This window comes from Callospermophilus lateralis, chromosome 10 (genome assembly GCF_048772815.1).
Source record: "Callospermophilus lateralis isolate mCalLat2 chromosome 10, mCalLat2.hap1, whole genome shotgun sequence".
NCBI classification, from domain to species: domain Eukaryota; kingdom Metazoa; phylum Chordata; class Mammalia; order Rodentia; family Sciuridae; genus Callospermophilus; species Callospermophilus lateralis.
The window spans coordinates 68,958,772-68,984,738 of record NC_135314.1 but is presented as its reverse complement, the minus strand read 5'-3'; the positions used below and the strand labels follow the sequence as shown (position 1 = coordinate 68,984,738).

Below are 25,967 nucleotides of genomic sequence, written 5' to 3'. Positions count from 1 at the left end.
TTCTTCCCTTTAATAAGGAAATTTGAATTAGTGGTACATGTTTTATAAATTTTTGTATCATTAAAGACATAAAAATTGGGAGAAATAAGAATTGTCCTCAGGTTATATGGTTTTCAGATAGAAATTTCTAGACACTGAGTGATAACACTCCCTTTGTAGAGCTGCCATTTGGACAGTATAGAATGAAAAACAGAATGCACTTAAAGTTCCTATCTTTCCTCAAAATAAGAGTATCAGTATTATGTACAATACAGTTAAGGCTATATTTTATTTTTAAAACTGTTGTCTCATGTTGGATTCATTTTGGAGTATAGAAAATATGTGATCTTCACACAGTTTCTTCCTCATATATGTCCCATCTTATTACCAGAGATCCAATTTTCAGTTCCACACAAAGTGAATGAATCATCAGGATCTTTCCATCCCTGACCAAAGGGGCTTCTCAGAAACTCTCATTCCGAGTAAATTCTGTCCAGTGGGAACTTGTAGAAAGTCTCCCCACAATCTTCTAAGGAGATACCTATAACAGGAGCCACCCCAGCCAGACAAAAAAATAGGGTGAATAGTCTTGGTACCCTATCCATCAGCCTTTCAAGAAAACTTGATTTTCTACTCTGAATTGCAATTTTCCATTTGCTATGCCTTGCCCAGGAAATGCTACTACATATAAAAATGAGGCCAAAATTGGGGACACTTAGGATTCCTAGAGTACACATCTGCTCAATAAAAGTTGCACTGAACTAAGTAAAATTAATAATCTTTCATAAATTTTGTTGTAGAATCCACATGTCTTTGTAGATGGGGGAACTGAGGGTCACTGATAGTGAGAAGCAGTTATTTCTTGCAGGCTTTTCTTCAGGAGGAAACATTGCTTATGAAGACACCTTGAGAATTCAGTCTAACATCTGTACTTGAGCTAGAATAGCTAGAGTAGTATTTGTAAGGCTCTTAGTTTGATCACTAGCCTTGGAAAAAAAAATCTCTACTTAATCTTTCCTTTACTACAGTATTTAATTTCAGAATGACACAAATAGAATAGGTAGAGATTGTTTTATTGGCTATAAACCATTTATTAAATAAGTTCATAAAAATTAATGTTATATAACTAGAGATATTCATTTTAATGAACAGCCCATAAACATTTTTCTACCCTGAATTAACCTTTGTGCTCTAATGCTTAACTCCTCATTCTTCGGTAGAACATAGATAGATACATGATTAGCTGGGTTCTGACTCTAGTATAATCTCTGGTCTCCAAATGTCTGCCTTCAGGAATTTCTCCTTCAATACCTATTACAATTCTAGTCCACAAAAGGATGTTGAAGTTCAGGCTCCTCTGGTTTGCCTGAGGAACTCCAAGAACTATTAACCCAGTCATCATCCGTTGCTTCATCACCTTGAACTTACACAGTTCCCCTAGGATGCTGTCTTCCCCAAGACAAGGGTGAACTGCATCTTTCCCTCATGGTTGAAGGAGAATTCTGGGCTGAGGCTAGTTTTCAGTTATCCTACTGTGATTAAAAAAAAAGTACTAATTCCCTTATTATATAGACAACAGAAACTTAAAATGCATCATTGACTCATTGCTTCTCAAATTTTCAGACTCTTATAAACTCCACCCAAACTGGTTAATATTAGTGTCTGTAAATTTTCCATAATAGACACTGAAATGGAAATACTAATGGTCATGGGAAACTCTCCTGTCCAGCTTGGACTCGTAACTTGATCTGAAGGGCCTTTTCATTATCTATTTTTTTTTTTTTAAATTCTGCCTCCTCTCTGGAGTACAAAAGTAAGTAGTTTTTAAAATAGTAAATATGCTCTACCCCCTCCCACCTACCCACATTTCTTAATTGGGAATTTTTCATGCAGTTCAGTCTTTTATTTAGAACCAAGCCAAGGAACAGCTTCCTGGATAATATATGCTTATGTTACTGGTGATTTTTCCAAATACAATAGGAATAATTTGCCATAAATTGAGAAGATGCACCACTGGCAACACAGGGAATGTGGAGACTATGGCTCTGTCCCTGGGTGTTCCATGTCCTGTGAATTAAAGATGACATGAAAACACACACTGCTGCTGGGCATGGAAATGGATCTTAATCTTCTGAAGAATCATTCTAAAATTTATCAAAGGCTCCTAAGTATTCTACTTTAAAAAATTTACTCTGCGTAAATGATCAGAGCCATGCCAAGCTATATAAAAGCATTTTTCCTGTGGCACACTAGTTTTCCAACTATTTTAGGTGACTAATAAGGGAGGGAACTGATTGAATTGAAAAATCACAGGTATTTTTTTTCAAAACAATTTAAGTTGGCATAAAAATAAATGGAATGATCTGGTCATCCTGCACTGAAAAACAGCTATCAAGAAATGACAAAGCTTTAAAAAGTTGTCCTTGGAGTGATCAGACCATGAGTTGCCCATCATCAGACCTCATTCAGGTACTTTCTTCAGTCTCTGGAATTTGTTGTCTCCTGAGCATATTCTATAGTTGGTGCTTAAAAAAATCTTTGGAACAATTCTGGCTAAGTTAAATTTTTTTTCTTTTAAATCTCATGTAACAAACTTGCCATACAATAATTTAAAAGGATACCTCAAGACACCGTGGCCAAGAGACTCTTTGCATTAATGAATAGAATTTGAGCTGGAAAGGAACTAGATAAAACTGAGATCTAGTTCACCTCCACATCCCAGGAGATGGGAATCCAGGAAGTTCTCTGCAGTGCTAGGTAGGTGTGTGAAACAGATTTATGTCACCACCAGAGATCGCCCAGCTAACTAGTGGCAGGGGCAGTTCTAGACACCAGAAGTTCTCCCTCAGTCCATCACCCACCTAGATGGTTCTGGGTGTCCTGGGAGGTTGAGCTAGATCCCATGTCCTTTCCATGTATTCCTCAGGTTGATATCTAACACCCCACTGAAGTTAGAGAGAAAACATTATGAAGGGCATTGTCAGGGTGACAAGAGTTTTGCCAGTTCTGGCCCTGTGGTCCCTTTGTTACTCTTGTCATGTGGTTGGCCAGAAGAGTAGATAGTAGGTCACAGGTGTCTGGCTTTTCAGACAATGCAACCCCTGACCTAATATAATGATACTTGTGATTGAATTAGGCCCAAATTATGAGAGGGGTACTGCTTATTACTCAATGACAGTTTTGATAAGTCAGGTGCACATCTTTCCACACTATTTTTTTTAAAGATGAATTGTGTGATTTATTTCTCTCCCATCAATTTGTCAAAGAATATATTTTCTGATTCATATTCAATTGCATCTTTCCACACTATTTTTAATGTTTGTTGAAGACATTAAAATCTACATAACTGAGGCGATTCTCCTAATTATTTTGAGATAGGCATAAGGGAGAATTTGAATGTTTACAAAGATTTTTTTTTTCCCTGTAGAATTATGTTGTGCCTCTACTGATCAGAGAGCTAGCAGAGATGTTAATTCAGAAGAAAATGGTAAGGTAGCATTTCCTTTATCAAATTGATAGTATAAAGATGCTGCTCTATAAAGGAATTTGAAGTTTTGACTAATATACATATCATCTAAGGCTTAAAAATGGCGAGGGGGAATTGCAGGATAATACAGCAGAAAAACACAATCGGGCTTTTCTCGATGACTATAATTAAATGGGCTCTTCTTGCTTAAATGGTTGCTCTTCTAGTCTATTATTTTCAGAGGTAATATCAAATGGCACCATATATTTGAGGGTACTTCAATGTACTGTTTCTTATAAAAATATGAAACATGGAATTATATTGAAGTGGAAAGAGACACAGACAAAATAGAAAGCAGCAGACCATAGTTTTTGCCCTGATTTACTACTATTTTGCAGCCACTTATAGGTTCCTTAGCAACTGAAAATTCACTTACAAATTAGTTTGGCTATATATTTCTTTTTTATTGCATACATTTTATTATTTGTATATTCCACTAATCAGAATTTAAATTCGGTACAAAAGTGGGCTAAACTGGCTTCTACACTATTTAAAAACTCAAAAACACCAGGCAGGGAGATTAAAATTGATATAAAATGTTTCTGACTTTGTAGCTAACAATCTGATTATAGATTCAAGTAACAGCTTAAAGTTCCTTATTCCCTTCTCCCTAATAAACTGCTATCATTAAATAAGATAAAAATGGTTATTTTGACTTGAAACAACAGATATTTATAGTCCATTTTCTTGGTTCTAGTCCCTTTGTGAACAACCAACTAGTACAGAAAATGAAGACAGACTATGACAAGCATCCTTAATATCCAGTGATGTTGTCTGGCCTTTCTTCACTGCAGTCCCAATGATTTATCAGACCTAACAAATTCTACCACTGCAAAGACGTAACCATTCTCTCTTCCATTGCTACAATTTGAACATGTTCCCCAAAGTTCACATATTAGAAACTCAATGGCTAATGCAACACTGATAGAAGGTTGGGCCTACTAAGAGGTGACGGGATCGAGGGGATTCTGCTCCCATTGTGGGGATGGGTTAGTTATTGCAAGAGTTGTTTGCTGTAAAGTGAGTCTGGCCTCTTTTTGCCCTCCTGCCTTCTGGCCTGAAATAACGCAGCAAGAAGTCTCACCCAGATGCAAACACCTTGATATTGGAATTCTCAGCTTCTAGAACCATAAGAATTAAATTTCTGTTCTTTATAAATGACAGGTATTCTATTACAGCAGCACAATACAGAGGAAGACTTCTAGTATTCCATTGATTCAAGACATAAGCTTCATTCACTGAACACCACATCTACATTACTATGAATGTCCAGATGCAAGGAATTCCAATACAGGAATCCCTAGAAAATAATTCTCATTTACATACCTGTTTTAGTAGGCCCAGGAGGCTACAGTGAGTATCCACCAAGAACTCAAAAGGAATGTATTACTAGGAGTTGATTCGACATGTGATTCACTGTTAATGGGCAAAAGCAGGGAGTTACTTTAGTAAAAAGGTGGAAAACCAGGGCCTGGATCTAAGAAAGGCAATTGACTTGAAAATGCTCTAGTTTTACATAAATGGTTGTAGCAGAATAACCAACTAGATTTAGTATGGTGAGTCTTGGGGACCCCCAAAGAGTACCAGTATCTCTAATACTATTTAGTATTAGAGAATTGACACACCTGGATTGTTATGATTGGCAACCAGGCTTGCAATATTCAGTGAACATGTAGCACCATGTTTGTCTTGGTGGTACACACACATGCCTGGTCAGGACCCTGCAAAGCTGAAAGCAACTGGAAGAGTCACTGAGCTCTGCTAGTTCACCTTTTGGCCCGGGATGATAGTTCTGAGCTGTCACAATACCTGGGGCCATCAACTGACCTTATGAGCATGAAATAAATGGATTCTCATTTCTGTTTCCCTACTAATACTGGTGCAAGTTTCTCTCATGACCAACTTCAATCCAGACCATGCACACAGGGATTCTGGGACATGTCTCTTCTGTTTAACCACACTGCACCAGTACAAAGCCTGCATATCATCCTGTACTGAACTCTTGTGTGATACACTGCCTCAGTGGTTAAAAATCCATGTTGGCATATAGCCTACATGTATGTCCATTAGGAATGTTTTCCTCTAAGTGACTAATTGGTTATATCTAGAACATTGTTAAAATTTTATCAACTCTCCCCATTAATGGCTAAAAATATTAACTCATAAAATACTACCTTTTCCCTAAATAGTATGAGAGATACTGGTACTCTTTGGGAGTCCCCAAAACTTACCATACTGAATCTAGTTGGTCATCAGTAAAAATCATTTTACTAACATGTCATAATTCACATGGAGCATAATTGCTCTAAGGGTACATTCTATAAGTTTTATCCATTAAGAAGCAATATGGATGAAAGAACAAGTAGTCATTTACTTTTTAACATCAGAATTTAAGAAATTCTTGCATTCATTGGCTCTTCTAAAATAAAAAATGAGACTTTGGTCCTTAAAAGCATTTCTTTTTTGGTTTCAGGGATTGAACTCAGGGACACTCAACCACTGAGCCACATCCCCAGCCTTATTTTGTATTTTATTTAGAGACAAGGTCTCACCGAATTGCTTAGCCCCTCACCATTGCTGAGGTTGTCTTTGAACTCGAGATCCTCCTGTCTCAGCTTCTGGGATTACAGGTGTGTGCCACTGCACCTGGCAATCTTCTAATTATCTTGTTTAAACTGTTCTTCTTGAAAACAACCTGAGTTTTTGGCCATGCCCCCTCCTTTTCCATTAGTTTCCTTTATAAGAAGAAATTGCTTATTCTTCATGAACCTAAAAAAAAACAATGTTGGTATTTTCTATGAAGTTCCAGTGACTTTCCCCAGTGAAGCACACGCTCAGACCATGCCAAGTCCTCTCAGAGGTAAGTAGGTCTTAGCCAGCTCTTCAAAAGGAGGCAGGGAATTGAGGCAGTTATCTGCATTACAGAAAGCAGAGACATTCTGTATTCACTCCAAGGGCATGGTCACTGTTTTCTGTCCCCATTCCCCACTGAGGGGGAAGATTCTCATCCACATCATCAATTTTCTCCACAGCCCTGACACACTGTTCTATCAGAAAACCTTTTCGTTATGTGTATATAGCACTTGAGGGATTTCTAGGCTTTTCTTGTGTGAATAAGAAACAATTAGTCATTGCACTGCCAAGAAAGCTTTTCATATTCATCTCTGGCCTTTCAGAGGCCCTTTTTGCTTCATCCTTTGTTAGAAATAACTGCAACAAAGTCAAATACATGGCATCCGTTTTGGATGCCCTTCAAGCTCTTGCAGCTGAGTGAAATTGGAGCACTTGTGAGGCACCTCCCTGAACAATTCAATTATATGGGGTCGCTGGGCAGGCTCTGCAGAGAAGACCCTAAATCCACTGCCATACACTTCTCAAGTTGAGACCAGCATTCAAGCCACTTACAGCCTATATTTAGGACATATCCATGATAGCTTTTCAGGCATCAATAAGAAATCTTGGTGTTGGCAATGACTCAAGCTTCTCATATTTAGAGCTAAGTAGATTCAGTGCAACAAACTTTTAGTCCCTCCTTCAAGAAACCCATTTGACCTCCCTTAAGGTTAGCAACAATAAATACCACCTTATCAACTCATCTTGTATGGCTACTAGTAAGTCATTTATCAGAAATAAGTAGTACAGGATGCACCAAATTATTAAAATGAAAGATGGTGCCTGTCTGAGCTGGAAACTGTGCTAAATGCTTTACAGGCATTCTGTGAAGGGGATCTACTATCACATTATCCAATCTCTTTTAACTCACTTCTAAAGTCAGAACTCATTTAAAAATTATGTTCCTGGGAAAATCTCAAAAAGCTTAGGCTTCCTTCTGAACATTTAGTTCAAGGTTTTTTTGCACTGTGCCACATTGCCCGTAAAATTAGGGTATTGGCTTCTACCACTGGCTCAGAACAGTCACTTCATGAACCACAACGGTGGACAAAGATCCTTCTCTGTTTGGGGATAATTTTAGGAATATAAAGAGTACTAGAAAGCAAGACTCTTGCCTCTGTTTTAAACATCTTCCCCGGTCTCTGTGTTGATGTGATACAAAGTCACGCACTTGTCTACCATGAAAAGTATTCAATTAATTTTCAGCATATCCTTTAATGCTTTTCAAGTCTTTGTTCCATGGAGTTCTGGATATTCTACCTGAATTACTTGAGGGCCCAGCCTGGCACTTAGAACCTGAAGTTAACCTGCAATTAAGAACTTTGAACTATAAATAGGGAAGTGCTGCCTTTGAGTGGGAAGCACATCCTATTACCTAGCCAAAAAGAATTTTTGTGAACATGGGAAGATTTTATTTGAACTTTACTTAAAAAATAAAGATTTTAAAAGAGAAAAACAAGTACTAGTTAAAGCAATGAAGTGAGACCTAACCTGCCATGCTGTAAGTTACAACAGAGTTGAATATGTGCTGTACATTTTTTTTTCCCAAAACACATTTGCTTTAATCTTCAGTTTATTGACTTGAGATTCTGCTATCTCTGCCCTTTCCTTCACTTGATTGAGCTCATGTTGCTTATACTTGGAAAGCTATTGATTGGCTTGTGCCTCATATGAAAATAAAAAATACAAAAATCCCCATCCCTGAATAGTTTCTTCTGCTCTGACAAGAAAAAGGTGAAAAATCACCTTCTGAGTATTGAATGAATTTGGGTGTGATATATAGAAATTCAGACTTTGTAGCAGGTACAAGATCCACTTTCATAGCTGCTACTCCCTGGAAATTCAGAACCCCTTGGGCACTTTCCATTAATTGCAAGTAGTAGAGCTTTCATAGACTTGCTATGTGCTACAGCAAATAGTTATTTATAAGTCAGTTCAAGATTGTGTTCTGCCTTTGGGTCAAGTTATGAATCAACAGGTAATTTTAAGTCAGTGTTATTTTAGCCCAAATCAATTAATTTAGAACCCCTTATTAAATTTTAGGCATAACGTACTTCTTCAGCAGGGGATTAATATCCAGACTCTATAAAGAACTCTACACCTAAAAAACACATAACCCAATTGATAAATGAACAAAAGAAACACAAATGGCCAACTCCATCAGGTAAACAAGGATCAAAACAGATTTCATCTCATGCCACTTAGAATGGCAATCATCAAGAAAACCAAAATTCTGAAGAGGATTTAAGGGAAAAGGAACACCCTTATTTGTTGGTGGGACTGCAAAGTACAACCACTTTGGAAAGTAGTATGGAGATTTCTCAAAAGACTAGAAATGGATCCAACTATTCCACTCCTTGGTATTTATCCCAAAGAACTAAAATCAGCATGGAATAGTGATACAGGCATATTAATGTTTATAGCAGCACAATAGCCAAATTATGGAGACAGCTCAGGTATCCAACAATAGATAAACAAAAAATTTTTGTATAGATACACAATGGAGTTTTACTTAGCCATAAAGAATGAAATAATGACACTTGCCAGTAAATGAATAGAGATGGAGAGCCTACCAGATTCAACGTCAAATGTTTTCTCTCATATGTAGAAGCTATGGCAAAATAAGTGGGGGAAGGAGGGAGAACCCATGAAAATAAAGGGGGAGATCAAGAGGGAAGGGAAAGGAAATGTGAGAAACTGAAGAATTAAATTTATCAAATTATGCTATATACATATATGGATATACCACAGTGAATTCCATCTTAATTTATACCAATAAAGCACAATTATAAAAAAAAAAAATAGAAGACCAGTAAAGAAACAAAATGGAGGAAGGAGAAAGGAGGTACTAGGGACTGAAAATGGAACAAATCATGGTCTATGCATATATGATTGTCAGAATGAAACTATTATATAACTGCATGTACTATTAAAAACATAAAACATTAAAAAACAACATATGGCACTTACCAATTACATTCCATGGAGCTGTAGATACTATTCCAAAGATGGCAAATACATTTCAAATATGGTGGTTTTGTCCACAGCTATGTCTAGGCTTATCAGGAAAAAGTATCGTGAACTGTTATGTTTATGCTCATCCAAAGTGTGGGGATTTGGGAGGCCCCAAGGTGACAATCCTGCCCAAAATTGGTCATCCCTGCACAATATCCACAATATCCTGCTATTACTTCTCTCATCTCTTATAGTCCATGTGTGGGTATAACCATAAGGTTGAGGGAGCCTGCTCTGCCTTTCCAAAACAGCACAAATGTTTTCTAGGGATGGTAGGCCTAAATTAAGAAAGACCAGAATGGGCAGACATTAACCTCAGCTGGCCCTCTCTGACAAGTTATTCTGCAAGCCTGGAGTCACCAATCTCCACTAACCGAAAGCAACGGCTGGGAAATTCACGAGGCTGCAGTTGTGCCAGGCACTTACCACCGCCTCTTCTTGTTTGAAATTTTGCACTTTGAGCTGAAGTTTATCTGTCAGAGTCTGCATCTTGCTCAGTTTTCTTGTCTTCCTCTGCCTAAAATGCATAGGATTGTACTTGAAGGTAATTTGGAAGATTTGGCTGTCTACACTGGGAATAGCCTCATGTGAGGAAATGAGGGAAATTTTATTAAAAACCATCAGAGTTGTTTTGGACTTAACTACTCACCCCGATTTTTGAGAAATTAAACTCAGCTCTGAGCAACGACAGAGCCATTCCTCTTGATCCACCCACAACACCCCCAGGCTTTGCTGAAGTGGAAGTTAAAGCCATTACATTCAATATAGTTTTCAGCCTCTCCATTCCAACCAAGCTACGGGTGCCTGAGTTTCTCAATAGGAATGAAGTGCATTATTAAAAAGACCACATATGCAAAACGGAAAATCAATAACACTCCAATCAGAACAACTCATTCCTTGAACTTTCTAATTATCCCATAGGTCTGAATAATGAAACTATAGGAAAGGTAAATTTTCTGGATTCTGGCATGGGTATCAGCAGAGATAGGAAAACTATACACGATGTGGGGACCTTAGTGTGCCTAGTCTCCATTGCCTCAGGTACAGTCCATGCTTGGGCTTCAGAAAGGACAGCAGGGGAGGCAGTGTCTATCTGTGCTACATGGAGTCTTTGGTATTCTGAAAAAGCAGGGGAGGGGCAGGCAGGTAGGCAGGTGGACAGGACTCTTCATCCTCCCTACCACCTTCATACCTCCAATTTTTCCTTAACTGGAGTGTTTCTATTTCAGAGCAGTTGAACTTTCCAAAGGAAGAAAATATCCCAATCTACTGAGGATTGAGAAATAAACTTAATATCTACCCCTGTTGCTTACATTTTTGGTACTGGCTTCATGTGTTTGTTTCTGTGACCAAATCCTGAGATATTCAACTTAAAAAGAGGAAAGGTTTATTTTTGCTCACAGTTTTGGAGATTTCAGTTCATGGTCAGTTGGCCTGTTGCTTTTGAGTCTATGGTGAGCCAGTGCATCATAGTACGAGCACATGGTAAAGAAATTGTTCACCTCATGGCTGCCAGAAGCAAAACGGAGAGGAAGGGTTTGACCTCAGTAAATAGACTTGCTTCCACAACGCTCCTCTTCTTAAATGTTCTACCAACTCCCAATAACAACACAGGCAATGAACCAAGACTTTTACTTACAGGCCTTTGAGGGACATTCAAGATCCAAACTATAAGATTCTGCCCCCTTTACAAATAAAATGTATTTAGTTAATGCCCAAGAGTCTGCCAAATCTTAATTTTCCAGCATTGCTCCAAAGCTTAAGTACAAAGTCTCCTCTGAGACTCAAAGCAAGCCACTAGCTCTGAGCCCCTGTAAAAATAAAGTTACAGACTTCCAAGATACAATGGCAAAGGGTAACTGTTCCAGAAGTGAGGCAGAGGGGAATGGAAAGCAAGGATCGGACCAAAAGCAAGATGAAAACACAGCAGGGCAAACATCAAATCCAAAGTCTCTATGCCTGGCATCCTTGGCCATGGTGGCAGAATAGAACCCCTATAACTGTGCTGGTTGCACCTCATATGCACTCTCAGCTTCCCTAATGTGTAAGTTAGTTTGCCATTGCTGTGACAAAATACCTAAGATAAACAACTTAAAAAGAGGAAAGACGTTTTACCCACAGTTTCACAGATTTCAATTATTGGTTGCTTTGGAAGCCTGTGGCAAGGCAGTGAATGCATCATGGTGGAAGTGAGTGGGGGAGGAAGCTGTTCACTGCCTGGTAGCTGGGAAACAGTCAGGTTTCCAATGTCCTCTTTAATAGCAAAACCCCAAATGACAGGACTTTCTTACATTAGGCCGTTCCTCTTCAAGGTCCTACTATCTCCCAATAATAGAACCATGTCTTGGAGACTATGCCTTCAACACTTGAGCATATGGGGGTATGTTCAAGATTGAAGCCACAGCATTTTACTTCTTTTATCAACTCCTTTGGTTCCACACTTACTTTCCCCTATCTCCCCCAAACCCTCCCACTGCAAAAGGCTCATCACTCCCTATTTTCCCACAACTCCCTGCTTATGCCCTACTCTATGGTTTTAGCCATGCTGTTTGTATCACCTGGAATCTGACAGTAGAAAATTACTCATTTGAAGCTTACAGAGGCAAAGATGAATACATAGGAATCAACCTGGTCAAGGAGCTGAGACAAGACCATGTTTTAAGTAAAATATCTTTTATGAAATTTAAAGATTCATAGAATTGTGTTTATAGTAAACTCTAAAATCAACATGATAATAACAGTTCTGAGGAGAGAGAGAGGTGATAATGAGGCCACATATAAGAGAGGTGAATTAAAGTAGTTGCTGATGTTAATGATGCTCCTCCCACTTAGGAAGGCAAAGCCTTTGATGTTAGACCCAGACTCACATCATGGCTCTAAGCCAGTAAATAACTATGGTGGCCATAATTGTAAATTGGATGTCCCTTCCAGAAAAGCTGTGACCACTCAGCTGTGAAAAGTGCAACCTCCAACTACAGCATCTTTGGATCTGCCATAGCATTGACACTGAGGCCACAAGGTCCTTATTTTGTTCTATATGTGTGTAAGGATTAAGGAATAGCTACACATAGGTTCCTGAATGTTAGCAGTAGTAAAAGGTAAAATTGATACAGAGAGTGTGGGGCAGGGAAATTGTCTTTATCTTCTACAATAGTTACAATTTCTCATCTCATGTTTTGCTTTATCGCACATCTTTCGAAGCACTAGCTTTCTAGCGTTGTTTCCAAATGGCAGAAGAACATAAAGGAAAAGATAAGGGTACAGTGGGGAAAACCACAGCACCATTATGGAATAAAGTTACACTTGATTTCCTATTCAGTACATGGTTATAAAATCTCCCCAGAGGATTTTACCAGCAGGGACATTTGAGAGGGACATTTTTCAACGTGTACCTATTAATGGGCTATTACAAAACACCATGCCTCATTCTGATGGGCATTTTGATGTTTAATAAAGATGAAATGAATTGACAAAGTACCAACCTTGAATGTTTATGAACAAGATATGGAGATCAAGAAATGTGGAGAGCCTGCTAGTGTCTTTTCAAATTGCAGGGTCTAGCCCAATATCTTACATGAAGTCAGGGCTCAGTAGGTATTATTGGATTTGATGGTGGAACCCACTCATTTGCATAATTGACTGGATCCACTCTCAACATTGTGCAGACACTTAGAAGAAATTACGAAATGTACATCCAAACTAATATATGAGAAACACTGAGATTATTGCAATAAAGGAACAAAGACAACACAATAGAATAAGAATACATTCCTTGGGACAATGAAAACCAAAAAATTATAGCTTTGGTGTTTTATTCTATAATGGAATTGTTTAAAGATGAAAATAAGAATAATCAATGGGGAAATAAAAAGAAAAACAAAACCCAGACATTACTAACAAGTTGCATTATTTGAATTTATCAACATGGGTGGCTTCCCCACCTTGCTCTACAGAAGACTAGATTAGCAAACTTTCATGTTCCCAAGCTGTTTACTTTCTTAACTACACATATCATGGGCTCACTCTTCATTGGCTTTGATATACCTCACATTGTTTAAAGAAGTGTCAGATAAATGCATCTCATAAAAAGAACCACTTATTCAGTAATAAGAGCTGTTTGAGTAGCTCATTTCATCTTAATTAGCCCAAGATGATGTGTCTGAAGTGCTCTGCTTTCTTATCAACACTGTGCTTCCTGCTGCAAGGGAGGAAGACTTTGACGTTTCTAACAACTCAGCCTCAGGAATCAGAACCAAGACCCACAGATCCTGTGTTAGTACTGTCACAGGAGCTGTGAAAGTGAGCTCCTAAGGTGAAATATTCCACTTTTCAATGCAATAAGCTGTATTTGTTCACTGTGAGAAGACTAGAAAGTAACTTTTGGCATCTGTATTCAACAATTGAAGTATGTGCACACGCTGTGTACCAGGAGGCTGCTGGGCTTTAGAGTGTGGACCACAGAGCGCCATCTAGGTATTGCACTAGCAAGAAAAGCGACAGGTATGGCAAGAGTGAGGATTACACCACTCCTTCCATTAAGAACTTATAAGAAGTGTTCCCACATCATTTCAATTTTTTGCTTGAGACCAATGTTAGTCAATAGGTGAGATCCAGAAAGCCTTAGACCTTTCTATAGTATTTGCTGTTACAAACTGACATTAGCAATAGAGTCCTCAGCGGCCTTGAGTGTTTGTGCAACCAGAAAACAGGAATGGAAATGTCCCCTGCTTCAATTAGCATCCCATTTAATCTGCTGCCTGGGTGGTCATTCAAGCCTCTACCAGTCACTTCATTTACATGTTGTTCTCACTCAGCCTCTCACAGGAAGGCACGCTTGTGAAAGTGCTGCAAACACTATGTGTGAAAAAATAAGGATGGTATAAATAGATTTCACTTCTAACTGCAACTTACCGCTCCCATCCCTGCAGGCTCTGTGGAAGCATCGACCTAAAATCATAAGAACAGAGCCCTGGGAGGTGAGTCCGTGCTGCTGAGGGAGATCAAAGGTTCAGAGAAAACTGCAGGGGTCCCAGGAGGATTTTTCAGCCTGGAAGGAGCACACTTCTGCAAGGTCCAGCCCAACTAGATACACAGGGAATGGTTCTCTGCACTACCTGATAGGTCAGCTCTCTGATGCACTGCTCCAGTCTGTGAGCTTCCCTGTAGGTCTCCGCATTGTGATGGAGCTGGCCCTCCAGTTCACCTTCCAGTTCATGAACCTGTAACCAAACCATGACCTCAGATCACATGCTGGCAGCAAGGCTGGTACAGTGTTTGCCAACAGGAGAATCAGTTGAAATAGTCGAGGAATGATGTGTCTGCTCTTTTTCTGGTAGGGATTAAACAGGGGAATCTCTGAGAAAATTGCCCTGCCAAATGTGAGCTGGTTGAACTGTACACTCACAAAGGACTGTTAAGATTCTAAAGGACATGAAAGGCTAATCCACAGAGGGTAGAAGCCTCCCTTCTTACATTACAAAATCACATTCACATCCACACGCGTATGCGTGCATGAATGTCTGCGAGTACAGGAAGTGAGTTGTATATAGCAGGCTTTGAGGATTCAGCCAATAAACTCCCTGTCCTTAAGCTGCTTTTTCTATTCAGTGCAGACCCTGAGTCTCCATCACACATATGTCACACACAGCCCTACAGCCCTGCTTTGTGGGAGAGCTATAGAACAGAACTGCCTGTTTCTTCAAACAGTATATAAGATTAGCATAACACACATTCAGCAAGGTGCCTACCACACCCCACACCCCACAAGGTGCCTACGACACACCACACCCTGGTGCCAGGGATAAAGAAGTGAACAAAAAGGAAATCTTTCCTGTTTCAGCATACAGTCTTATGAGGTGGTTCAGAAAAACCTAAGTAAAATACAGTATATGTGCGATGGTGTCAAGTGCTATGAAGAAAAGTAAGGAAGTACAGAGGTTAGAGAGTTGGTGGGGAAAGAGCATGGGCTGCTGCTTCTGCTGAGGGGCTCTTCTCCCAGACGTCCATGCCTCTTTCCCTGTGGTCTCCCTGACTTAAATGCTACATTCTGCAAGAGGCCTCCTGATCACCACGTTAAAACTGCAAAGCTGAATGCCCTGAATGGCTCTGGTGAGATGGATCCCAGCTCTCCCTATCCTTGCCTCCTTCCTGCCACTGGAACCACACTGACCCCCTTGTTCCTCCTAAGCTAGGTGCATTGAGAGAGGGAAGGAGAGAAGGTCAACAGCTGTGATGGTTCCCTGGTGAAAAAGCCTGTTGTTACAAAATCACGGACACCTTTCCATTTCCATTCCTGCTTTCTGGTTCTCTGGGAACTTTACACAGTTCTGTCTATTGGCAGGAGAGATAACAGAGAACCTCCTCTGTACTTTTTTAAGGACTTTTAAAAAAAGTTATTAAGATACCTCTGGGTGAAAAACTGCTTCATTAAAGCAAATGCTAGACATTATATAATTTCACCAATAAATACTTACATATTTTTAACAGGTAATGATGGTTGCTTTGGTTTGAAAGACTCCCCCAAAAGTTCATGCACTGTGAACTTAATTCCCAAATTCATATACTAATGGTATTTGGATGTCAGGACTTTGATAGGGAGATTATTAAAGTTAAATGAAGTCATGAAGGTGAAGCCCCAAATACAGCACTAATGTAAGAAGAGAAGGAGACTTGTGTTAGCACGCTCAATCTGTCTCACCATACGATGTCCTTTGCTATGTTATGATGCAGCAAGAAGGCCCACACACATGCCAGCACCATGCTCTTGGGTTTCTCAGCCTTCAGAATCATGTGCCAAAGAAATTTCTATATAAATTACCTGGTCTTAGGTATTTTGTTGTAGCAATGAAAAATTAATTCAAACAATGGTATTTTGATATCATATATCTATATACAATTATATAAAATATGTGCTCAATTGAGGCAATGGATTTTAATTATGTAAAAGAACAGGAAACTATCAGTTTTTGAATTTAGGTAACTTAAGTCATATGATGCACAAGGAACATATGTACATATATTTAATATATATTTAAGAAAATTAACCAGAATTCCTTATATCATCTGATTATTTAGGAAATCACTGCTACACAGTTATAACTGATTCTGGGTCACAACATTGAACAAATACCAAATGGAAATAAAATCTTGCAATCTTAAATTGGAGATAATTCCACTATTATTCATGCAGGTTTTAGGGAAATTTGGTTTTATGCCTATGAGCTTTTTTTCTTATACTAAAAATCTGGGTTCCTATGTATGTTATTGAATAAACAATTCTATTCGTATTATTGCTAGTAGCAATATATTATTGTGAAATGTAAATTCAATTTGCTCTTTTACCCTTACATAATATGAATGATATATAAAACCTATGTTTAAAAGCCACTGGGAATCTGAGACAGGAGAATTGCGAGTTCAAAGCCAGCCTCAGCAAAAGCAAAGCACTAAGCAACTCAGTGAGACCCTGTCCCTAAATAAAATACAAAATAGGGCTGGGGATGTGGGTCAGCAGTTGAGTATACCTGATTTCAAACCCTGGTACAAAAAAAAAAAAAAAAAAAAAGAAAAGAAAAAGCCACTGAGAATAACTCTTTTTGTGCATGTTTTATGTGGTATGCTTGATATATAGTTATCTTCATTTGCTTCCATAGTGTTTAAATTTTGGGGACTTCTGGGCCTTTTTTTGCTTCACAAACGTGTTTTAATTATGAAGTATGTAAATGATTTAAATTATTATGCCATTAAAACAACCAAATAAGGTAAATTCAGAATGTATAGCTTTCTTTTCTCTGTTCTCTTCCTATAAGTAGCCATTTTCATTGGATTTTTAATTTATTCTGTCACCATTTCTTCAAAATATAAGTATGTGCATGTGTTCATATTCTCCCCCTCCTTGCATAAGAGGGTTTTAACTCTCCACATCACCTTCACCTTTGGTCATGATTATACTGTTAAGTGTGATCTCCAGGACAGATTTTATAGCTCTTTTTCATTCCCTTTTAATCAACACAATTGTATGAATGGCCTATAAATATGCATTAGTATTCTACTGTATGGATGTACAATGGAATTTGAACTATCACATTTCAGTTGAATATTCTTTCCATCTCTGTAGCATTTGTCATATGACCTGTAGACATTAAAATTAATTCAACAATTTCACAGGTTCTATTTTTAAGACTGTTTATCCTATGTTTTTTTAAGCTCCCTGAAGGCAGATACTACCTCATTTCTGTCAGTCATTCCTATATCTGCACTGAGACTTTCTGGATCGTGGATTCCTAGTTGTTAGGAAATGGGCACTTTCCACAGAGAGAACAACAGGGGCAAAGACACAGAAGTAAAACTGCTAAGGTGTGTTTGGACACAGTGGACAACCCTCCTGTGAAGAGACTAGAGCTGCTGTGGTGAGTGGGAGAAGATGAATTCTCGCCTAGCACCAAGAGGAAAGGTTGAGATAAGATACTTTAAAAGATCTGCAAATGCTAAAACAAAAAGTGACGAGGGTGGGGACATCAATACTATACAATATTCTAGGACATTTAGGCCTTGAATTACCCAGGATAAAAATGACTGAGCTACACCAGTAGATAATTGATCTTCATATTTCTGCCAACAATCTTTAGTTTTAGTCTAACTGGATGCCATGCCTTGACTATGTACATTATCTCTTTCCACCATTGTCTCCAACCTCTACTGACCTTGAGTTTGTGGGGCAACAGATAGAAGTAGTGACGGGAGAGATTGGGATGAGCAGTGGTGGAACCAGATCAAAGATGAAGTACCACATCAACATTAGGACACAATATCTGTGCTGGAAAAAAAAAAGATCAATTGAGGCAATTTATTTAAATCAATTGTTATTGAATAAAGTAGCTGATGTCACAAGGAACACAAGCTATTTTTTAAATCTCACTTCTCTAATTTTGTGATTCACTATCGGAAACAAGTTTAAGCTGCAGGAATTTGGCAGTAACAGATGCTCTCAGCATCAGTACTCTGGCACAAGGAAGGTTAATTGTGAATCTTACTCTTGGCTGTGGATGTGTATACAAGGGCTTGGGGTTCCAGTACAATTATTAAGAATTGTATCATGAATCTCTTAATGCATGTAATGTAAGAATACAGCACTGATAGTCAAAGCTTCTCCATCTGATTACCAACCATCTGTAGAATTTAAGTATGAGACATCTCTGCAGAGGGTGAGGGAAATGAATGAGAGTTATAGAGGCAACCCTGGGCTTTGCTAAGTAGGGTTGGGGCTCACAGCTACACACTGTTGGAGAATTGGAGGGTGAAGAGGGAGAAGTTGTGGGCTCACTTTTCAGCATTATCAGGAAAGTCCTATAAAGGAAAGGTTAATCAGACAGTATCTTCATAAGGTGTGACTGCAAACATTTACCAAGCAGGAAGAAAAACTTTTTGTTCCTTTTTAAGTATGTGGGTTTTCACACATATTCTTTTCTCTTGACATCAAACATCTTTGAGTTTTCACATGCTTCATTTCTTTTTTTTTCTTTTTAGGGGGGTGGTGGTGGGGTGATGAACTCAGGGGCACTCAATCACTGAGCCACATCCCCAGCACTATTTTGTACTTTATTTAGAGACAAGGTCTCACCGAGTTGCCTAGCACCTCGCTTTTGCTGAGGCTGGCTTTGAACTCGTGATTCTCCTATCTCAGTCTCCTGAGCCACTGGGATTACAGGCATGCACCACTGTGCCTGGCTTCTCATACTTCATTTCTACCTAAAAGCAGAAATACCTTTCTTGATAAAAAATGGATGAGTGATAGGTAAACTTCTCCATTCCAGAAGGCTGGGCTCCACAATGTCCTATTGGCTGAATTTTACAACCAAGGTTTTAATTAGTTCTCCACATTGTAAATAACAATTTTTTAAATCTCTTTTCAATTTTAAAATGACTAATATAAAATCTAATTGAAGGTCCCAGTTCTCACAGTTTTAAGTAAGGAATTAACCTCCGTTCACATAGCAGAATCAGGGTAACTACATGTTACCCTGCACATCTGATGAACTGAGACAAAGCCCTTGACACTGAAGGATGAGTAGAAACTAAAATAAAGCCCAAGCCCCACTTAGCAAGCCCTGAGACCCAGGAACTAGATCCTCTTACATAAAATCTTGACCCTCTACCCTTCCTTCTCTAATATCTTTTACTCAGTGGTACTTCCACTTCCCATGCCCTTTGAAAGAATTTTACACCAGCCCTGAGGGGGTGCCCTGAAGATGGCCTTTATCCAGTTCTCACAAGGGTACATTGAGGCTGGCAGATTAAGTGGCATTTAGGAGAAGCAACAACAACAAACTTAAATTTGCATTATAAAGAGGGCATACCAGCCCTGTGGCTCTCTTTGCAAGCCTGACTTTTCTACCTAAGCAGGGGTGTGTAGTGTAAAAACATCAGTGACTTAAGCACTGTTTCAGATCCTCATCATAAAACGATTATAGGCCCCAGAAAAAAATAGTTATTTGCAGGGAACCACAGGAAGAATGGTTTCTGGAAATAGAAATATTGATTCACAAGCAGAAAATGACTAAACTTTTTTTAAAAAGGCTCTTGCTATCACAAGATTCTGCTTATGATAATTCAACTGCTCCTTTTTATTGCCAGGGTAGGTAGGAAGGGAGGAGGTAATTGAACTAACTGTTCAAGTTGAGCACAGGGAGGCAGAGGGGTCACCTAACCTCCTCCTGATGCTGCAGGGAATCAATGGAATCTTTTTTTAACTGTACATGGGCTCCTGTATCTGGGCTCCTGCTCCAGTGAACTCTGGATCACAGGACTGAGCAGACAGGTAATAGGCCCACCTCCGTGGCTGTCTTCCTGGTCTTCTCTTCTGCCTTTTGACACATCTGCATCATCTCTTCTCCTTCTTTCTGAAATCTGAGCAACATCAGTCTCCAGTTTCCTCTTCTGGCTGAGGAGGCTTGTGTTCTGAGGAAAAGCAGCATTCCTGTTGGCAAGCTGAAACCCCCAAAGCAAAATGCAAGCTGGTCTGTTCAGGACACGCAGTGGGAGGCAGCTCAGACCAGGAGTAGATTTTATCATAGTCATCCACACAGCTAAGCAAGACCTCCAGCCCCAGGTGATTTGCCATCCTGGGCACACTTGAATGGAAGGGATTTCATCAATGTAGAGGTTCAAGACTAGAGATGGTCGCCTCCATCAGAAAGGAGAAGTGGATCCCCAATAACATGGGTTTGGCTGTCAACTTGTTGAGGAATGTTTTCCTGCCTTTTACTTTTCACTGTGATAAAGAAAAACATCTAAGAGTGAAATCAGGGTTACCTAAAAGTATCTGGGGATCAGGGGCTTGGAGAATAAAAATCACGATCCCTAGCATGCCATTTCATCACAGAAGAAGAAGAAATTATTCTCTATCCACCTGCTTCCCTGTTCCACTCTACAGTGAGGAGGAGGAGGAAAAAGTAGTTCACAAAAGTCTCAGTCCCCAGCCCTTAGGAACCCCCATTAAAGGGAGGAAGCTTTGTGCTCTGCACCTGGTGCTGCCCTAATTCTTTCTGCCCAAGTTGTGACACTGGAGGCCAAATCTCCCCTTGCTGCATCTGTTCTGTGTTTGAGGCACAGCTTTTCAGAGGGTGTGAAACCTTAGTACAGAGAGTGTGTATAAAAGGCACAGGCTTTCGATTTTTCGGTTCTCCTTTCATTTTATCCTTTCACTTTCCTCTAGCTAGAGCCTCTCTCAGTGGCAGGGTTAAGGGTTGCAAATAGACATTCCAGCCACACAGGTGCATGGCAGGAAGCATCATCAAGACTGCCCCTCTGTCCTGAGGACAACCAGGCCCCATGCATCCATGATTTCCATGGCCATGAGCATGGCAGGGAACAGGTAAGTGTATTTTCCTGGAGGTTTTCTGGATACTCACTGCACATAACTCCATAGGAACTCTTTGTAAATGAAGGTACACACATGAACACTGATTTGTTTGCACATTGAATAATTTAAAATCAACCAGGGAGATGTTTAAAACCTTTACAAGCAGAATGTCTCTGACTGGTTCTGTTTTAGTAGGTAAGAGGTTAGGGAGTATTGTGCAGGAGGGTCAATCATAGCTCAGGTTTTTGAAAAGGGCATATGCTATCAACAAAGATAAGATTCAGCTCACGTTTGTTCTAAGCAGGATAATATTAAGGGATAGTGCTCAGGACCAGGAGGAGCACTTGAGAACTTGTCTGATTCCTGGGTCCCGCAGCAAAGCTTCCAATTCAGTAGGTGTGTAGCATCTGAGAACTGGCACTTTTCTGTTAGTGACTCTCAACACCTAAGTTTCAGAAAAATCTGCCCTGTACACTCAGTCTCCAGAGCCTTATTTTAATTTTTCCCCATTCCTCCCCTCCTTTGTCCTCACCCCCAACCACCACCCTTTGGTTGATATCTTCTTTATGTCATGGTAGTTTTTCATCATACTGGGACCCATATAGTACAGTGTCAATTTAGACATGCATGGCAAGTGATTTATCACCAATAATTATTAAGTACTGTGGACAATGGATGATTTACTTTTTAAAAAAATTCAATATTCCACTTTATAAGAATTCACTCAACACAAATCAGTGTAAATATGTAAAAAGCTGTAACCAATGTGATTCTACAACTTGTATTTGAGGTAAAAATGGGAGTTCATAACCCACTTGAATCAAATGTATGAAAGATGATATGTCATGAGCTTTGTAATGTTGTGAACAACCAATAAAATATATATATATATACTTTGTATACAACCAGAGATATGAAAAATTGTGCTCTATATGTGTAACATGAGTTGTAATACATTCTCTGTCATATATAAAAAAAAAGTTTTTTCTAAAAGTAACCATTGAATTTTTTCACTATAATTTCAAGGATCAGGATGTATTTTATCATAAATTATTAAAAATTGATGTTATAAACTTCAAAAAAAAGAATTCAACTCATTTTGGTTATAAACTTTCTTGAGAAAGAAAAAGTTCAAGTGAGTTAGCCTACTGGGAATTATGCATAACTTATGGCCTATTTGTTCTATACCCCATGGAACCCAAAGGGACTGTATCACACACACGAATACAAAAGTCAAACTGTAGGTACAAACTACTACCAACACCTTTCAGCAGGAACAGTTCTAGTTGACACATTATTTTAATATACTCACTGCAGGCACAATAAAGGGCAATTCTTTCTGATATGGGGTTATCCAGCACCTTGAAGGAGTTTTAGTATCTCTGGATCCTGCCTCTAAATGTATGTGGTACTTTCCAGTCACCATGGCAACTAAAACGACCCCACAGATGTTTCTAAACTCCCCAGAGCATGAACGTTCTGTCCCTATTTTCTTTAATCTATACTTCATAACAATCACCAGAGTAAACTTTCTAAAATGTATATCTGATCAATGTAAACCCGATAACTTCACCCTCAGCTACTCAAAATTCTTCAGTGGATCCTCATTACGTGCAGATAAAATTCAAACTCCAGCAATTTCAGACTCAAGTTCCCTGGTGACATGGCCCTGCCTGTGTCTTCGCATCATTTCTACTCATCTGTCCTAATGAACCTGTGCTCTAGTATGTGAATTTCCCTGAAAATCCTAAATTCCCTCTCCTGCATGCCTCTCCCTGACTTTTCTATATACTCAGCTTACTTCTTGATTCAGTTGAAGAAGACTCTGCCCCTACCTAAGGAGTCCAGGATGGCCAGGGAGTGCCTTTTGCAGGATGTGCTGTCTGCAGCATCAAACTCATAGCAATGCTCTTCTGCTGTTCCCTTAGGTCAATCTTTGAAGATCTTTGAAGACAGTGGAGACATTTTGTATCTACATTGAGCTAAATTTTCAGGAGATGGGGGGTATCTTAAAAATACTTATTTCTTGACCTGTTGTCTATAGAAATTTGTCCTAGCCACCATGGCTTCTCCTGCTTTTGGAATAATGATGAAGGATCTGAGAATTTTGTTTTTTACTTACATAATTTCACACAAGTACCCAGAGCACTAGCAGATTATCATATCTGTCAGTAGATACTTAGAACCAGACAAGTGCCTCTGGAATATTTAGGAAATGTTCATTCCTCTCTCCACAGAATCCTGGCTGTACTTCCTTGACAGTCCTTTTTTTTCTTTTTCTTTTTCTTTTCTTTTTTTTTTTTTTTGGTAGAAGGGTCAGTGTTATAAGTCAAATTTTGTCTCTCCCAAAAAGATATGCTATAATTCCAAACTTAAATTTCTCAGCCTGTGTCCTTGTTTGGAAATAGGGCCTCAAAAGAATTAATCAAGCTAAAAATGAGGTTATTAGAGTAGGTCCTAAACAATAAAACTGCAGTCCTTATAGAAAGGGAGATTTTAACAGAGAAAGACCAGAGGGAGGATGAGGTGAACAGACACTGGGGAATGCCACATGAAGGCAAGCAACTGGTGTGATGCACCCACATGCCAAGGGATGCCAGAGGTGACCAGCAAACCACAGAAGCCAGGGGGAGGCAAGGAAGGATTATCTTACAGGTTTCAGAGGGAGCTATGGACAACTTGATTTTAGATGTCCAGCATCCAGTGCTGATGACTGAGCAGTGGGACCACTGCTCTGCTGCACGGGCTCTCCCTGTCCTTCTCATGCCTTTCCCAGGACTTGACAAGGCAACTGTGCGTGGCTTAAGGCTGACCCAAGGATAAAAACTGCTACCTTCAACCAACTGAATCAGCTAATGGGGAGAGTTAATGGGCCCCACATGGGTATAGAAAAGACTGATTCTTTCTGAGGCTTCCAGGAGCTCTTTGTCTGCCAGTCTGAGCCCATGATCTGTCTGTTCTTGCAAGGACCTTAGTTCCTCTAGTTCAGACTGAAGAGGAGAATTGTGCTGCTCAGCTACAGCCACCTCTTCCTTCAGACCATTGTTCAGGTGTGTGCTGTCATCCAGCTGCTCTTGAAGGTCCAGCAAGAGGAAATAAGGGCCTAGAGCACAGACCTGAGTTTTGGCATACAGGCTCTGAGAGGAGTTCTGCGTCTTTTAATTTAAGCATACTCTTGTTCTCTTGAAGGATGAAATTTGTTGTCCTCAGCTTTATTGCTCAGGACAATCTGTTGCTTAGTTAGCATTTCACCTTCACCCTATATTACCTTCATTGACTCTGAAGCTGTGTCAGGTATTTGGTTGCCTCAGACACCTGCCAGTTGGCACAGGGAAGCTGGCATTCCATCTCCATCAGGTCCCCTTCCATCTTCTTCTTCAGCCCGGTAGCCTCATGTCTGCTCTTAGCTTCAGAATTCAGATTAGACTGAAGGGATTCAATAGCATACTGCTGTTTCTGCCTAATTTTAGAATGACATTCTGGGGAAAAATATCACACACCCAAATTAAGAAAAGTTGCCTGCTATGTTCACAACAGCTTAGAAAATTGAAAAAAAACCTTAAAACCCAAGAAAAATTCTAGGCAATTAACAAAATTAGTTTTGTTATTCAGCTTTCCATTGCTGTAACACATGCCTAAGACAAATCAGCTTATTAGAAGGAAAGGTTTATCTTGACACACAAGTTAGTAGGTTTCCATCTACAGTCACTTGACCCTGTTGCTTTGGACTTGTGGTGGCATAGTACATCATGATGGGCACACACAGCAGAGAATCTGCTCACCTATGACCCCCAAGGTCTGGGTCCCCTTATCCCCTTTAAGGGCATGCCTCTAAGGTCCCACCTTTCCTCCCCTGGGCCCCACTTCCTAAAGGCTCCACCCTTTCCCAAGAGCACTATAGACTGGTGACTATATTGAATACTGGCCTTTGTGGAATAATTTCAAACCATGACATTCCATCTCAGTTTCCCAGAGGCTCATATCCATTTCATTACACAAAATCCATTTAGTGCATCCCCATGAGTCCCCACAGTCTTACAAGTTCCAGCATTGCTCCAAAGTCCAAGTCCAAAGTCTCCTCTGAGACTTAGGAAAACTGTACTATGAGCCCCCATAAAGATGAAAACAATTATGAACTTCTGAGATGCAATGACACAGGTGAACTCCTCTACTTTAAAGGGAAGACTAGGGACAAAATTAGGAGGAATTAAAGTAAGGCTGAAAAGTAGCAGCAAAACATTAAATCCTATAGCTCTAAGTATGGCATCTGGGGTGCCTGATGTGACCCCAAGGGACTTGGACAGCCCTGCCCCACGACCTCGCTGGATTCAGCCCATATGGCAACTCTCCCCGGATGGCTGAACTCGCCCTGCAGCTTCCTTCAGCAGGCATCCCACGTTCTGGCATCCCCAACACCCTGAATTTTCCATTGCAATTTGTGTTTCACTCTCACAGATTCACACATGGCCCTGTTGGAGGCTGCTTGCAGGGATTCTGACCTTAGCACACGTTGCCTGGCCTTCCAGGTTTTCCTTTGAAATATCACTGGAAACCTCCATGACCCATAATAGCTCATAGAGTCTGCATGCTTACCATATCAGCATCATGATGATGGCAAGGTCTGCTGCCAGTGTGAGCCATACGGGGTGCAGTGGCTTCTGAGAGCTGGGACAACTGAACATAGGGAAACCAATC

The 25,967-nt window shown here is 39.7% G+C and overlaps 1 protein-coding gene across 1 annotated transcript in view; it reads right to left on the bottom strand.

Moving 5' to 3' along the window:
• Positions 1–6,339: 6,339 nt before the first annotated feature.
• The window catches only part of LOC143407858 (myosin-15), a 131,157-nt gene continuing 111,529 nt past the window's right edge, over positions 6,340–25,967 (bottom strand). The window contains 7 exon segments of the mRNA XM_077110341.1: positions 6,340–6,419; positions 14,324–14,402; positions 14,527–14,631; positions 20,242–20,313; positions 20,315–20,368; positions 24,152–24,375; positions 24,551–24,751. Coding sequence (XP_076966456.1) covers positions 6,340–6,419; positions 14,324–14,402; positions 14,527–14,631; positions 20,242–20,313; positions 20,315–20,368; positions 24,152–24,375; positions 24,551–24,751 — 815 coding nt within the window.